Consider the following 15,429-nt stretch of genomic DNA (forward strand, 5'->3'; position numbering starts at 1 on the left):
GACAGACAGTCAGGTATGAAGGCAGAGAGAGACAGACAGGCAGAGAGACAGACACAGCCTGGGGTGGTGTGTTTGCATCTCGCCTTCATCGTCTGCAGGTTTTGATTCTGTTTGAAGCTCTCCTTTTTTTGCGATGGGTTTTGTTAAGTCTTGTCAGATTGTTCTCTCGTTTTTTTTCTGAGTTGTCAGAACAAGATGTCTTTAATCTTCCTTATCTACTGTATCTGCAAAGAGAAGACAAATACAGCTCTTTTCCTTTTTTCGCTCATAATAAGATGAAACCCTCTAGCTGTGTCCATATTCCAATAGTTTAAGGCTTACTTTGATATCATAGTTGTTAGAGCAGATGTTAAAGAAATTGACATTTTAGATCTTTAATTGAGTGAGCAGGCTGGAGGTATGTGGATATTCAATTATTAATTATTACAATTTTGTCTTTACATTATGCAGCGAACCTCTCATTCTCATACAGCTGGGAGTTAAATGACACTCAGTTTTGGGAAGGTTTTTTTTTTTAATCACACATAAACTAAACAAGGTAATATATTCTCCTTTAGACTGTAAAGCTAAAATTTAATGACCAGTTACATTGTTGAAAAAGAGATTTCTCAAAACTAACGAATATTGCAACTATTACAAAAGATTTAGGTAACCTAATTTCTTATGAGTGAAAAATGGGAACAAGTAAATATCAAATAAATATCACATAACATCAGTCTTTGATATAATGCGCTGCAAGTTTCACATGGTATGTAAACCTATATGTTTAAATGAGTGAAGTTTAAATGGAATGCCAAAGTAAATACATAAATAACAGTTTAATGAGCACCTGTCAAAACTATGGAACTGTTTGGTCCTTCTTTGTACAGGGATGTATATCAAGGGTGCAACGGTTCAACAAGCCCACGGTTCGGTTAATATAGCGGTTTCGATTCTGTTAGTTTAGTACACTAGGGAGAAAAAAAACCAAACAAATACTTATCTGTATTTTGTCTTATATTTTACATCCAGATATTTGATAATACATGAAATCAACAAGTATTCTTTCAAAAGCAAAAGTGTTACTCAGCCTGTTTAAAACAAACATAAAATACTGCCATATAGCTGCATTATTCAAAACATGAAGAGCAACATAAATTGAAATTCAATCTGTAGTGGCTTTGCTTGTGTATTTAGTTACTGCCTATTCCTCTATTGTCAGGTTCTTCTGCAAAAAGATACGTTTATGACTGACACTCTCTGCAGCAAGGACAGATGTGCTTGCAGATGTTACAGGGACACAGAGGAGTTTTGATGCAAGTTTTGCAACATGAGGATAGCTTCTCTCATTTGCCTATCACCATGTCAATGGATCAGGATCCACATGAATGCTGTCTGCTGACCTCCTGCTCAACGATTTGGGAAAAGGGCTTGGTCTGCAAAACAGCTGTCTTCTTCTAGGGAGGTGATGAGGATTCCTTCCGTGGTTCTGTTGATCTCCCAGCTTGCCCTTCTTCACTGCATTGACCCTGAGAGAAAGAATAAATGACACACATAATTTATTACTTTTCAATAAACACCTGGGAGAAAAGACTTGGCGTGCATAATAATAAACAATAACAACTGTAAAAATAACAGCCATCTAGTCATCATAAAAATAAAAATGATAAACAATACCTGCTGTTCATGCTCCAGAATTTTTATGGTGAGATCCCTGTAGAGTTGGAGACAAGAAGCGTCGTCCAGGAACGGCAGCGATTTAAACCGTGGATGAAGGGCTGTAGCTCTCTGGAGATAGTTTTTAAGATCAGGATCTGCTTCCTTCCGGGTCTTGGGTGATGGCTTTGCCTCTTTGATGGTGGCACGGTCCTCATGTCTTGGTACCATGGATTTGAGCAACATTTTCTGCAGTGGGAGGATCATTGGCACAGAGGGGGATGTTTCAGTGCTCATGAGGGCTGTTATTGTTTTCAGTGGTTTGAGTGGCTGAATGAGTTCCTCTGCCAGTTTCAGTTCACTGGCAGTCAATATGGCAACGTCCTTGACAGCCTTCACAGCCTCGTCCATTAAGACGGCAGGCTGCTGCTCCACATAATGCTCAAGCATATCATGTGTGGTATTTCATTTAGTTGAGACATCATGTATTAGTTTATGTCTTGGTAGGTCTGGCGTCTCCTGCTTGGCTGACAAGACATGGTGCGCTGTGCTGCTTTTGTGGAAAAACACTAACGGATATCTGACCTTCCTCAGGAAGCCGGACACTGGATTGAGTGAGAGTGCACTCTCAGATGCGAGGTTTAGAACGTGGGCAAAGCGTCCAATCTGTGGCCCTTCCACTAATTCACTGCATTCAACAATTCATCAATCTAAGTGTGTGCTTGTATGGCTCTCATACAGGGGGTGTGTTTGTAACGCTGCACTTTTCATCTCCCAGTTCACAATGTAATGAACATTCATGGTCAGGTAACTCTCAGTTGCCCTGGAGGTCCAACCATCGCTGGTGAGAGCTGTGTAGGAGGTTTTGGCCAGCTGCTTCTAAATTTCCTCACCTGTCTGTTAATAGAGCTCAGGGATTACTTTGTTAGTAAAGTGTTAGATGTATTACTGTTAGCATACTTGACACGTATCAAGCAATGCTTACAGACTGTCTCTTTTTTTTTTATAGCTGCCTCAAAAATCAGCCTTTCGCCTCCATATGCCCCCACACGTATTCTTGCTTAGTAGTGTCCCTCTCTCCATTTCATTTCATGGACATATTTTTCTGTCTACTCTTCATGACTCATCATTGGTATACTGACAGTTCATCGGACAGCTAAGGGGATGGGAAAAGGGAAGGGACATAAATTGTTAGGTTGTGTGCAAAGTTGTTTCCTTGTGGAACCAAAAAACTGCAGCTCACGATCAAACCGGGCCGTGGTTTGTGAACTGTTTGTTTTTTTACGGTTCAGTTTTATATGCCTAATGTATTTCTGTCATGATCAAGCATTAGCTACATATACTTTATGGTTATTTATGAGAGGAAAGGAGAGAAGGGGAGAGGAGAGGAGAGGAGAGGAGAGAAGAGGAGAGTAGAGTTCAACAGAGCAAACAAAACAGAATAGGGCTCAACTGAACTGAAAACTGCACAAGTGCAGAGCAGAGAAAAGCGTCATTGAACGTCCTAATCTTCAGTGACTTTGTTGGAAAGATTTGAAATCCTTGACCGTTAAAGTTAATCTCATCATAATACGGGTCTATTTTCCAGCTCACAGTTTGCTGACAGAGGAAATCATCATGCTGGGGAGAAACCAAGCGTTCACACTTCAAATTACCGGTGACCCCAATGCATACACACATGCACACACATATGCGCACGCACGCGCGCGCGCACGCACGCACGCACACACACACACACACACACACACACACACACACACAAATGTAATAAAAAGACAACAGCACAATCACACACCCACACACTAACAGAGAGAGAGATACAGTAAATGAGCAGATGTACAAAGAGCACATGCTGACACACACATGCACATACACAGATGGACAGACACACACACACACACACACACACACACACACACACACACACACACACACACACACACACACACACACACACACACACACATATACACACATACACACACACACAGAGATGTGTTCATATCTGATAACACTACCTTACAGTTTCAAGTATTTACTGTTCCAATACTAAACATGTACCATACTTCACATTTGTTTGGAGGATTTGAAGTTGACCATGTGCAGCGAGATCAGAAAAGTTCTCACGTTTTCCTGAAAGCTGGACCTTATGCCACAGACATTTCAACTGTAATCACATCACTACCAGAGTCATTACTTATACTTAAAAAATTCAATTCAATAACCACTGATCAAGAGCCTTAACTTAAGTAGGTTAGCCTATTATTGGCTTCCTAATTTTGCTCATATGTTCTCCCCATTGTTACCTGTATGTCTTTAAACAATTATTGCTTTTTAGAAAAATGAAACCCTTCTATTAGACAAGCTATTGCCCAATTATTACCTTGTGATTATTGAGCTGTAGCATTAAGTGCTACCTATGTTTTCACATTACCTGCTCACAAATGGAAATCGTAAATTGCCTGATTTGTAGCTCAGGTTAGGAACAGTCAATCTGACTTGACATGTGTGGTCTATTACCTTTCATAACTGAGCGCTTTAATTGAATTACTTTTTTGTACACACACACACACACACACACACACACACACACACACACATATACACACATACACACACACACAGAGATGTGTTCATATCTGATAACACTACCTTACAGTTTCAAGTATTTACTGTTCCAATACTAAACATGTACCATACTTCACATTTGTTTGGAGGATTTGAAGTTGACCATGTGCAGCGAGATCAGAAAAGTTCTCACGTTTTCCTGAAAGCTGGACCTTATGCCACAGACATTTCAACTGTAATCACATCACTACCAGAGTCATTACTTATACTTAAAAAATTCAATTCAATAACCACTGATCAAGAGCCTTAACTTAAGTAGGTTAGCCTATTATTGGCTTCCTAATTTTGCTCATATGTTCTCCCCATTGTTACCTGTATGTCTTTAAACAATTATTGCTTTTTAGAAAAATGAAACCCTTCTATTAGACAAGCTATTGCCCAATTATTACCTTGTGATTATTGAGCTGTAGCATTAAGTGCTACCTATGTTTTCACATTACCTGCTCACAAATGGAAATCGTAAATTGCCTGATTTGTAGCTCAGGTTAGGAACAGTCAATCTGACTTGACATGTGTGGTCTATTACCTTTCATAACTGAGCGCTTTAATTGAATTACTTTTTTGTACACACACACACACACACACAACACACACACACACACACACACACACACTTATATATTATTTTTTTTCTTACTTGTCATGGCAAGTGGATGTGTCAGTCTTTGTTGAGATGATCTTTACTACTTCAACAGACTCACAGTCATCTCACAGTTTTAGCCTATAGGCAGCTCTATTGCAGGGTCAATAATGAAGTCCCACCTGCTTGAACATAATTTGTGCGCTGATGAAACAATTCAAGGTCTCACATAAACACATAGAGGACACACACACACACACACACACACACACACACACACACACACACACACACACAGGGGCCACTGAGAAAGACAATGTGGTGTGCAGAGAGAATGTAGCCAATGAGGCAAATGCAGAGGAAAGCAGAGTGCTCTAAAAGACACTTACAATATGGAGAGCTACTTAGTCAAGGTCATTATTGTACTGACTGTGTGCATGTGTATGTTCCTGCAAATGTGCGTGTGTGTGTGTGTGTGTTTGTCTAGTGACTACAATAATGCAGCCATTTTCAGCTATACCAGAGTGCAGTAAAACCATTAAGTGTCTGACTGTCTGACAGAAGTGCTGACTGTAGATTACAGATGCTCTTAATTTGAGCCTGGCTTTGCTCCACACAACTATATGTCATTTTCAACACCCATGAAAGCAGCAATGTACGCCTACAGCAAGGGACATGTTGTGTTACTTATTCCAGTCAACATTTCCCAGCACATTTGAGCAGGGTGTTGCCACATGTTGTTGATAATAGTCTAGGTGTCCTTCAGCTGATCAAAAATTAAGATACCAAACATGATCTCCAAATAAAGATTTAAATTTATGTGGTAAATCATATTCTTTAAAAAGCAGACAAGAACTTTTCAACAACATAATTTCCTGACATTAAAGGTAAAGAAAGAATCAGTCTGTATGCAAATACATATTTGCAAATGTCATTTTTGGCCAGTAGGTGTTCAACATTATCAATCTAATTACTATAATTTCCAAAGTGGCAAACATCTTGTTTTGGAAAACAACTTATGTGGTCTCCCATGCATGTGTTGAATATGTAATATCTTGCCATGAACTGTGAATATGAATGATGAATACACTCGTGCAACCATTTGCAACACAACAAAAGCTCTTCAATGTGTTTCTGCACTGCTCTATAGTATGATTAAAAAATGATTCAAGTGTTACAAAACCACTCAAGACGGGGATTCCTTACAGCCTGAATACAGACAAGGAGTGGCTCTGTGCTAATGGTTTAGATGCACAGTCTACACATCCCGCCTGGCGGTTTCCTGTTGGCGATCAAATGTTTGGGAGATGATTGATCTCAAGTTCACTCCAACAGCTAAGCCGGGAGGGAGAGAGAGAAGGAGGAAAGAGAGCAAGACAAAAGACTGTGTGGAAAGAGAGACTGTGAATGCAGTTGGGGGCGAGAAAGAGAGAGATAAGCAGCATGTGTGAGCCTGTAACCACCAGCTGACACTCTTCATCTGTTGTGTTGTGTCTGCACGCCTGTTTCACCATCGGAGCACTGTGGGTTTGTCTGAATACATCAAAACAGCCAGAAAAAACAGAGTGAGAGAAAGACGGAGGGAGGAAGAAAGAGTGCTTTCTTAGAGAGACTCCGGCATCAGCTTTCTGTCTCACTTTCTCTTTCTTTTATTTCTGTCTGTGTAATATAATTTTCCCACTCTGTCCTGCTTTTATCCTCCGCCTGCCCCCATTCCCGCTTTGTCTCTCCGTCTCTCTCTCTCAGCGTCTCCTCTCAGAAGTAGAGTTGGGAGTTGGGAGCAAAAGGCAGGAGACAGACAAGATAAAAGGTGTTTCCTGATTCTTCAGCTCCCAGCTTCTCTGCTGTCAAGCAAGAAGACAGCTAGTCAAGACAGAGAATTTCCTGCTAGATGTATCCCTGCACAGCTGCTGTCGCTAACAGGCAGACAGGCGGGCGAGAAAAGAGGAGGAGAAAGACAGACAGAAGGACAGATAAAGAGGCAGAACGACTGGTAAGCAGATATGTAGACAGGGTAAAGAGGAAGACTGAGGATGATCCTGCAATATCACTACTTTGCTAAAATGCAGGCAAGCCTGTGTTTCACATGTGATGCAAAAAAGATGTATTAGAACATCTTTCAGGTGGAGACAATGATAAAACATGCATAAACCAAACAAACACAATAGTTTTAAGTGATGGCAGGGTCACTAATGATGACCCACAGAGAGAGATGCATGTATTAATGGTAAGACAGACAAGATCTGTCTGATCTGGAAACACACACATGCACACACCAAACACACACTGGTATTTACTGGATATAATCATGGTAGATAACAGTAAGACGGTTAGTGCTTCCTGTAAGCACTCTCTCTCTCTCACACACACACACACACACACACACACACACACACACACACACACACACACACACACCTACCCTGACACTATCTTTTGAAGCCCTGGCCTGAAGCTTGTTGTCTTGCAATTTGTTTGTTTTATCTGTGGGGAAAGTGTCTCCAATTCTCCAAGCAGATATACAGTAGATGAAGTAGAAGCATGAAATGTTCAGAAGTGCACAGAACTGACTGGTGGTTTGATGACAGTCTGGCTTAAGTTTAATACCAACAAATATCACTTGTAACAGAGTGAGCTTTGCTTCACTTTCTGATAACTTCCCCAGGAACAAAAATCTTTTGCTTTGCGGGAACATTTGGTGGCATGGCAATTTAAAATATAATTTCTTTGTGTTTTCGCTGCATCCAGATTAACCACACTGACTCATCATATCATGGTCCTGCATAGGTCCGTGCCCTCAATCAAGCTGGGTTGACATCCTGATGACCTGTATGTGTGGTCATGGCGGCAACATTGAAGGAGCTGTATGTTTTTTGTTTTTTTGATGTTGGAATGGTCTAATTTTGGAACTGTAACAAACTTTATATTTAGGGTAAATGAAAATTTCACAGTTCCTGAAGATGGTTCACAATTAACCTTCCTCCAGTGAGCCATTTAAAAGGCTTTTGTTGTGATGCAGCTGCAGGAATTATTGACTTCGCCAGAGGTTAACAACTCCTTGTTCCAAGAAATGTGTGTTGATAGTTTTCAGCCCTTTTAGGTTTGTTCATCTGTTTTAAAATAATGCATGAGAAGAATGGGTGAAAACATACAGCTACAACTGACTAAAAAGGTAGAGGCAACAGGTATTTTAGCATTTTGGACTATTACTTCAATCTGTGATTTAGTCAACACGTGTTTTGCATTTCTTGCATTTTACACACATACCCTTTGGTGTTTCTCTCTCAGTGCCTCCCTCACATATGCATGCATAACCCTAACCCTCTGCTCGATGAGTACACACCTGAGTACACGTACATATCGCCTCTGTCACACACAAACAAACACACACACACACACACAAACACCGGGTCTCACGCTTTAGCTTGCAGATGCCATACAAATACACATCAGTCACGCTGTTCAGTTCAATCTTACATGTTCCACTTTAATTATTCAATAACAATTCCTCAGTTTGGTCATGTGTAGTGACACTGATGGTATTGCAATGCACTTCAGAAAAGACAAGCTCACTGAGTGATTTATCTTGTATTCTCATTCGTCAAGCTTGTGTTGAGACACTTAAATTCACATTACAGTGCCGCACACGCCATTATCATCAAATTTCCAAGCCTCGTAGAACAAACAAGACCTCACAAGTTGGTCACAGCATGATACACGCCTGCACAATTTCTCCCTGATAATAATTTAAAAAGCGGTTGGTGCCACTTTGGATGATGCCAAAAAGTCAAACCAACCAGCGTGACATGTGTTTGTGCATGCCAGCCGTGGTGATAAAAGTCACTCTACATAGTGCGATTATCTGCTGAGGCTGCAAGCCAGTATTACTCATGCATTTACCTTTTGCATTTGTCCACATCAGTCAACAAGTCTGACCCCTCTCTTCCACGCAGCCATTTGTTTCGGATCCATTTTGACTGTTAGCTCTGTGACAGCTAGCTGCAGCTGGATGAAGACAGCTGTGGTGCTTCAGAGCAGCCACTGTTCTCGATTTTGCTGCAAAACAGAGGCAGATAGTCTGTCACTACCAGAAAACAGTAGGACCAAGAAATGTCTCTCAACTTGCCTTATCCTTAACTTTCTATCAGACAGGACGGCATCCCATGAGAGTACAACTTGACACTAGTGGGGTTTTTTTTCTGATGTTGTCTGAGCTACAGTAGTCAACATACAGGAAGAACACTCTCCCATCAGACATTGCTGCTCTTTCTCAGTGGAGCTGATATCATTTTTGTCATCTCCTCTCTTGTGCCTGTCTTTTATATTGTGATCCTCTGACTGTGGACTGCCCCTCTGTCTCTCTACTCTCTGCCTTCAGGATGTAGGCCCTTGTTTTTCTTCTTTTTTTTCTTTTCTTTTTTTTTTTGTGTTGTATCTTTGTGTGAAATGTGTGTGTGCGTATATGTAGTGTTTGTGCATCCCCTCCAACCCCATAGGGGCTGGTATACAAGTCTGGCCCTCTCTGCCTGCCATTGTTATGCCAGCTTTGTGCCTTTGAGCAACTGTGTGTGTGTTTATGCCCATGAATGTGTGTATGTGTATAAGATGTGCATGTGCGAGTGTGTATGAGCATGTGTACCACATGTGCGTTTGCGTACTGTATGTGTGTATGTGTTTATTGGGTATGTGAGTGTGTGTGCAGCTCCTTTCTGCCAAGACTCAGCTCCTCTCTGTGTCTGTCCATTGTGTATAGTGTTGTGTTCAGTGGCTCTGGGCATTTGGCCGCTACAGAGGACAATGCAGAACGGACAATAGTTGGACAAAAGATGGTATACTCTGTGGAGCAGCAGGATGAGGCACCTACCATGTACTTACAGCATCAGGAGTTTGAGTGCACATCACTCTGTGTTCTCACGTACCATCACTCCAACCTGTCTGCCATTCTCTATTCTGTACAAGATGTAATGTCCTAAACATAGTATGTGATAATACCTAATTAATTATGCAGTATATTGCAGTGCTTAAAAAGCATCCGGTCCAAATCTGACTGGCAGCCAAGGCTTTAAGGTGTGTGTGTGTGTACATGTGTGTGTGTGTGTGTGTGTGTTTGTGTGTGTGTGTGTGTGTGTATGAGCTATTTAGCCACCTAGCCATCATGCCATGCACCCCCCCCCCCCCCTTTCCAATGACCTCCTTCGTCCAGCAGAAGCCAACCAGCAGCTTGACACCCTGTATCTAAAATCCATTAGTCATTCTTTCTCCATCGCTCCATCTATCTCTATGTCTCAATAAGCCATCAGTGGTTTTGGTTCTGATCCAAATCAATCCTGTTCTGACACTGACCCGAATCATTCATCTCTCCCTGCTGTCTCTCTCTATCTTTCTGCCTCTCTAACAGTAGGAGTGTGTAGCCAGCTGCCAGCTAGCATCAGTCATGTTGTCAGGGTCTAGCTCTGGGGCCGCTGTTGGCTGTGAGGGCAAGTTCTGCCACGAGTTTCTCTTCGAGCCTGTCCCTAAACAGCCTTGATGCACTGACGGCATTTAGCAGTGTTGGTCTTGTCAGCCTTGTGTTGGTTTCAGAGCAGAATTTTAGGCTGTGCAAGCAAAACCTGAGGAATATTTCAATGCATAGGAACTATTTCTTTGGTCGAAAGTTGTTCCAATGAAATGTCTGTGATTTGATCTGTGTGTGTTTTCAAAGCTTTAAGCTCTGCAGGCAACGAGATCGTTTTGCCAAATTGCAAGAAACTTTATTAGCAACTCAACAGAGGTTGAATAATTTACTTTGGTATGGTCTGGTGCACTCAAAGAATTTGTTGTATTTCATGTTTATTCATTTCATAAGTATTGTCTTCAGATTGTTATTATTTGTCCTGTGACTTATATTATAAAGGTAGAATCTCATTTTTTGAATGCGAATTAGTCCCGGGCGATAAAATGATAGTGATATGTACCAGCACTATTGGCACTTCATCAGTAGCAATAAGAAAATTGTTTGATAGAAAGTCTGATAGTTTCACGGTTGTAAGAACAAACCCCAAGCGTGCTCCCTCCCCAAGTAATAAACAAAGCCTCTCATACCCCTTGATAATGAGTGTGCTACGAGCAGCACACAAACACCCAATCATTTAACAGGTGTCTTGTTCGGTTGCACCAAAAACAAGAGTAGAGTGAGGATATGAGTACAGAGGTGAACACTGTTGTGAAGAAGGGTATTTCACTTTTTGGATCTTTGCTAGAATGCTATGGCTTAACAAAAATCTTGTGTTTGGATAAAATGTTTTGATCACTCATGTTACATTAATCATGGTACTTTTATGTTTGCAGTACTCCCCCATTTTAGTCTTTTGTTACTCACATGGTTGGTTAAACTTCCCCGCTGGAGAAAAACTCCTTTTCGCTGATGTGGCTGATATGGTAATGCACAGCATGAACAGCTGTTTCAGGTTCATAAAGGCACAGACAGTGATATCTCACTGAAACAGCTGAGCTTCCTCTTATTGTCTGGCTCATATATTATTTTCAGTCGTTAGTGATCTTTGAACATCAACACTGAATCACACATTGTCTTCATTGTCTTGACCTGTGCATCATCCTGTGTGCTTGGGAAACAGCTGTCAAACTTCTCAGATTCAGCGCCAGAGAAAACAGCTGCTTCTTCAACTTGCAAGCACAATGATTAGCTAAGTACCTAAACTAACATCATGTTTTCCACTCCAAAGATCAGAGTCACTAAAAGTTAAAATTAGATTTTGCCTGAGTAAAAGCAGCTGCATTGTTTAATGTAGGTAGCATGTTCTTAATTCTTTGCTCTGCATCCTCTCCTCTCCTCTCCTGCAGCAGATGTCATTTACCTGCTGTCCACTCTCCAGGGACTCCAAAAAAGACTTCTACAAAATTAACAGAAGATGCACCCACCCCCACAAGCAAGTTGTCTCTCTTTCTCATTTGCCCTCTCCTCTATCCAAACCACCGCCCTTTCCATTTTTCTTCCTCCCTCCTTCCCTTCCTCTTTCTCTGAGATCAAATACAATCTATCTACCCGACACGACAAGCAGTTTACAGCTCTTGCAGGCCTTCAAGATTAAAAAATGTAAAACTATTCTGCTTTTTTAGACGTATTTCCCACCAAAGCCCACAGAGTCTCCTCCAGATTTAATTGGCCCTATAAATAAACCATTCTGCTGCAAAAGTCGTTTAGAGGGAGAGAAATGGGAGGGAACACACACAGAGAGAGACAGAGACACTGAGAGAGATGGTGAGATGCAGAGACAGAAAGACAGACAAAGAGTGAGGGTGTGAATTACCACACTAGATGAATGAAATTCTCTGAGTCAACTGACTTTGGAAGCAAATAGACAGTGATGGCTTCATCAGAACAGATGAGAGAAGGAGGGGTACATATGCATGAGCGAAAGAGGACCTGTTACTCACAAGGAGATGGGGGTGACAGAGAAAAACAGATGCAGAGTGAGGTGGAGACCAACTTGCAGACAAAAAGAAGAAGCAAGACAAAAAGTTTATGCGTTTTTAGAAATGATTGTATACAAAGATGGGCAACAGGTCTCCACTTCCTCCCACTGTAAGAAAATTAAGTCAAAATATGCTGGATACGGGCGCTGCAATCTCGCGCTGGTGACGTCATTTGGAGCCAGAGTTTGTGCAGTAGTGACTGGGCGCTGGAGCCGCAGTATTGAGGTCCTGCCCATACACCCACCCAACCCACCCAATCACGAGTCAATCACAGCTTTCAATCATGACGTCAAAACCCCTTATTTATAGCATCAAATAAGTAACTAAAAGCAAACTTGTTAGAAAAATGAACACTTGAAAACACATCAGCGTGATAAGAACTACCTCCAATGACAGAAACCATCTTTGAGAAAAATTAATTTGACATGCACCGATCTGCTAATATGGAGGGGGCGGGGTTTACAACGTATACTTCAGCCAGCCACCAATTGCGATAGAGATGTTTTGGCTTCACTTTTTGGCAGCTGTCATGTCATCCATTTTTATATACAGTAATTGGTTTTTAGTGATAGGAAACGAAACACCTGACAGTCTTGCAGTTGATACCAATATAGCAAAGTTTGTAATGTTTGTATTTTGTTGAGGCTGTCGAAAATGAAACTTTCTAATCGTTTTTGACACCTGTAATTTGTAATATCCTTAAGAAATGATCCTCTTACCTACACTATATGGCCAAAAGCATGGCTGCTTTCCATGATGGACTAGGTCCTTTGATGGAAATACCTCACTATGTGCCAGTATAGTGGCAACCCTCAAAAATACTGTCCAGTCAGAGATAAGTAAAATATAAACACACCTGTCAGCTTCATTCACATGAGAGGCTAGAAAGAGTCTGCTATTTTGAATCCGTGCGTGAACAAAATCTTAATGCTCCAGGATACAATGACATTTTAGACAATAATGTATTTCTAATTCTGTGGTTACAGGGAAGGCCTGTTCCCATTTTCACCATGACAATGCACCTGTACACAAAGAAATGTCCATAAAGAAATGGTTTTCTCAGTTTGGTGTTGTAGAACATCTCGAATTCATGGAATATCTCTAGGATGAATTATCGGTGGCTCCAGCCCTCCACAAGATGGGATAAGCCTGTAATGTCCACATACTTCTGGCCATGTGGTGTATCTGTCACTCTTTGAGACCCCTATTCCTTTGTGCTTCTTGTGTTTGTTTATATTCTTTTTGAGAGTTTATCACATTAATTTTGATGCACCTGCAACTCAGGCATTAACACTGTGAATCTGAGGTACAAAGGAATCTGTACACAAATGACTCATTAAGTTGAATACCAATTAGCGGTGTGTGTGAGCTTTGATACAGGTTTGAGAGATTTTTAAAGAGAGTTTTGAAGGCAACATAAGGCAACTTGAAAACGAGGCCAGATAGTTGCTGCCTGATTTGCTGGTGAATGATGTAAAGTTATGAATCGTGAATCGTGTAAAGTAGCAAGAGGAAAAGCCCCAGAAATGACATATGCCAAACATGCGCTGGAAATGTTATTAACAAAGAGGAACAGTGGTCACAAGTTATGGAAAAATAGAAAAACATCAGTGCTTTGTGTGTGTAAGACATCTGCATATGCGTAAGTTTATGTATAAGAGAGAGCGAGCATGAATTTGTGTGTGTTTGTGTGTGAGAGATAGAAACAGAGAGTAATCATTGCTGTGCAGGGTGTTGACTCTACAGGGATGTGCAGTAACATGCCGTCTAATTAACAGTGTCCTCTCCGTGTTGAGGCTGGTTCCCACAGCCCCAACAGCCATGATTAAAAGAGATGCTCTCAAAGGACGGGAAGCTCTTCCAATTCACTCCAGATACTTCCTGGATGCCGTCCACGCGCAATCAACCATCTCATCTTGACCAGAACGGACGCTCTTTTAACTCTCCGTCTCACTCTGTGACTGGGTGCTTCTCAAGTACGCACATACTTTTCTCCGACTTTCTCTCTCGTTCCCTTCATCTGTGTGCCCCTTTTTTCTCTCGGCTCTTCCTCTCCCATAAACACTCCTTCTCTCCCCTCCCTTCTCACTTCTCTCACCCTCGCTGTCTGCCAAGGCTTCACATCAAAGCAGATGATTGGTTTCTAACTGTTCAGCAGGCAGTATTTTATCCTGCTTTGTGTGAAGAGACCAAAATAATCAGCATGAATATGGAAAAACCTGCTTCCATGGTAATATCCAGCCCAGTAATATCCATATCAGTCAAACTAACTTGGCTTAATTTGACTTACACACAAACGGATGGCAGCACTTTACTCCATAGTCCCCTTGGCTTAGAGTCACATTGTAAACACTGACTTTGACTTATGTGTATAAATATAGCAACTTGTCAAGGTTGTTGGCTCAGTGCTGAAATTGACTCATGTACAGAAAGCAACAATTTACCTCTTTTCTGTTGTTTTCTTGGCACCACCTCCACCTCCTGATGTAAAGTCTCTTCACCTTGGTTTGACTCCTCTATGCACTTCCACTACCTCAAGGTTGTTGGCTAAGTGTTGTGAGGCTTTTTAAGAAGTTTCTTCAACAAGGTCTCCAACTTTAATTTAATAGTTAAGTTGAATTAAATTAGTCTCTTGTCCTTGGGCTCAAGTTTTCTGAAAAAATACTCTTCTGGGACATGATATCAGAAGTTTATAGTTTTAGGTTTAAAATGCACAACTTAAGAATTCCTCTGAAACAATATTTTAACATTGGGTATGATGCCCCCAGTGTTGGTACACTTACAGTTACATTTTAAAAAAAATTATTGTAAAAAGGATTCAAGGGGCTAACTGGTATATAGCATGCTAGCTAGCTTTGTTGATAACCAGACAATTATTCAACATACGTTATTCAAGAGATGTCTTTTTACCATTGTCTTCTGTCTTAAGCTGTCTGCAAACCACACCAGTGAAGAGTTTAAAAAGTGACATTATAAAAGTGAATGGCGTAACAAAGCTAATTAGCTGATAGCCTTCTCCATTTTAGACTCTCTGGCTCTCAGTTGCTTCAAAATCACACTGTCATGACTGTTTTCTATTAGTCAGCATTGGAAATTTATGTGTAGTTCTCCAA

General features: G+C 41.1%; 1 protein-coding gene across 3 annotated transcripts in view; it reads right to left on the reverse strand.

The window, feature by feature from the left end:
• Nucleotides 1-444: 444 nt before the first annotated feature.
• The window catches only part of LOC130172842 (E3 SUMO-protein ligase ZBED1-like), a 37,409-nt gene continuing 22,424 nt past the window's right edge, over nt 445-15,429 (reverse strand). The window contains exons 3-5 of one of the 3 annotated variants that reach the window (XR_008828335.1): nt 8,744-8,899; nt 1,657-1,884; nt 445-1,508 (exon numbers count right to left, since the gene is read on the reverse strand). Coding sequence is in view for 1 of the 3 variants with exons in the window: in XM_056381784.1 (XP_056237759.1) it covers nt 1,437-1,508; nt 1,657-2,085 (501 nt within the window). In the remaining 2 variants the exon portion in view is untranslated. Of the gene's footprint in view, nt 1,509-1,656; nt 2,784-8,743; nt 8,900-15,429 lie in introns of those variants that run through there. The other 2 variants (XR_008828334.1, XM_056381784.1) reach the window with 2 other exon arrangements.

Source organism: Seriola aureovittata, chromosome 7 (assembly GCF_021018895.1).
Source record: "Seriola aureovittata isolate HTS-2021-v1 ecotype China chromosome 7, ASM2101889v1, whole genome shotgun sequence".
Classification (NCBI taxonomy): domain Eukaryota; kingdom Metazoa; phylum Chordata; class Actinopteri; order Carangiformes; family Carangidae; genus Seriola; species Seriola aureovittata.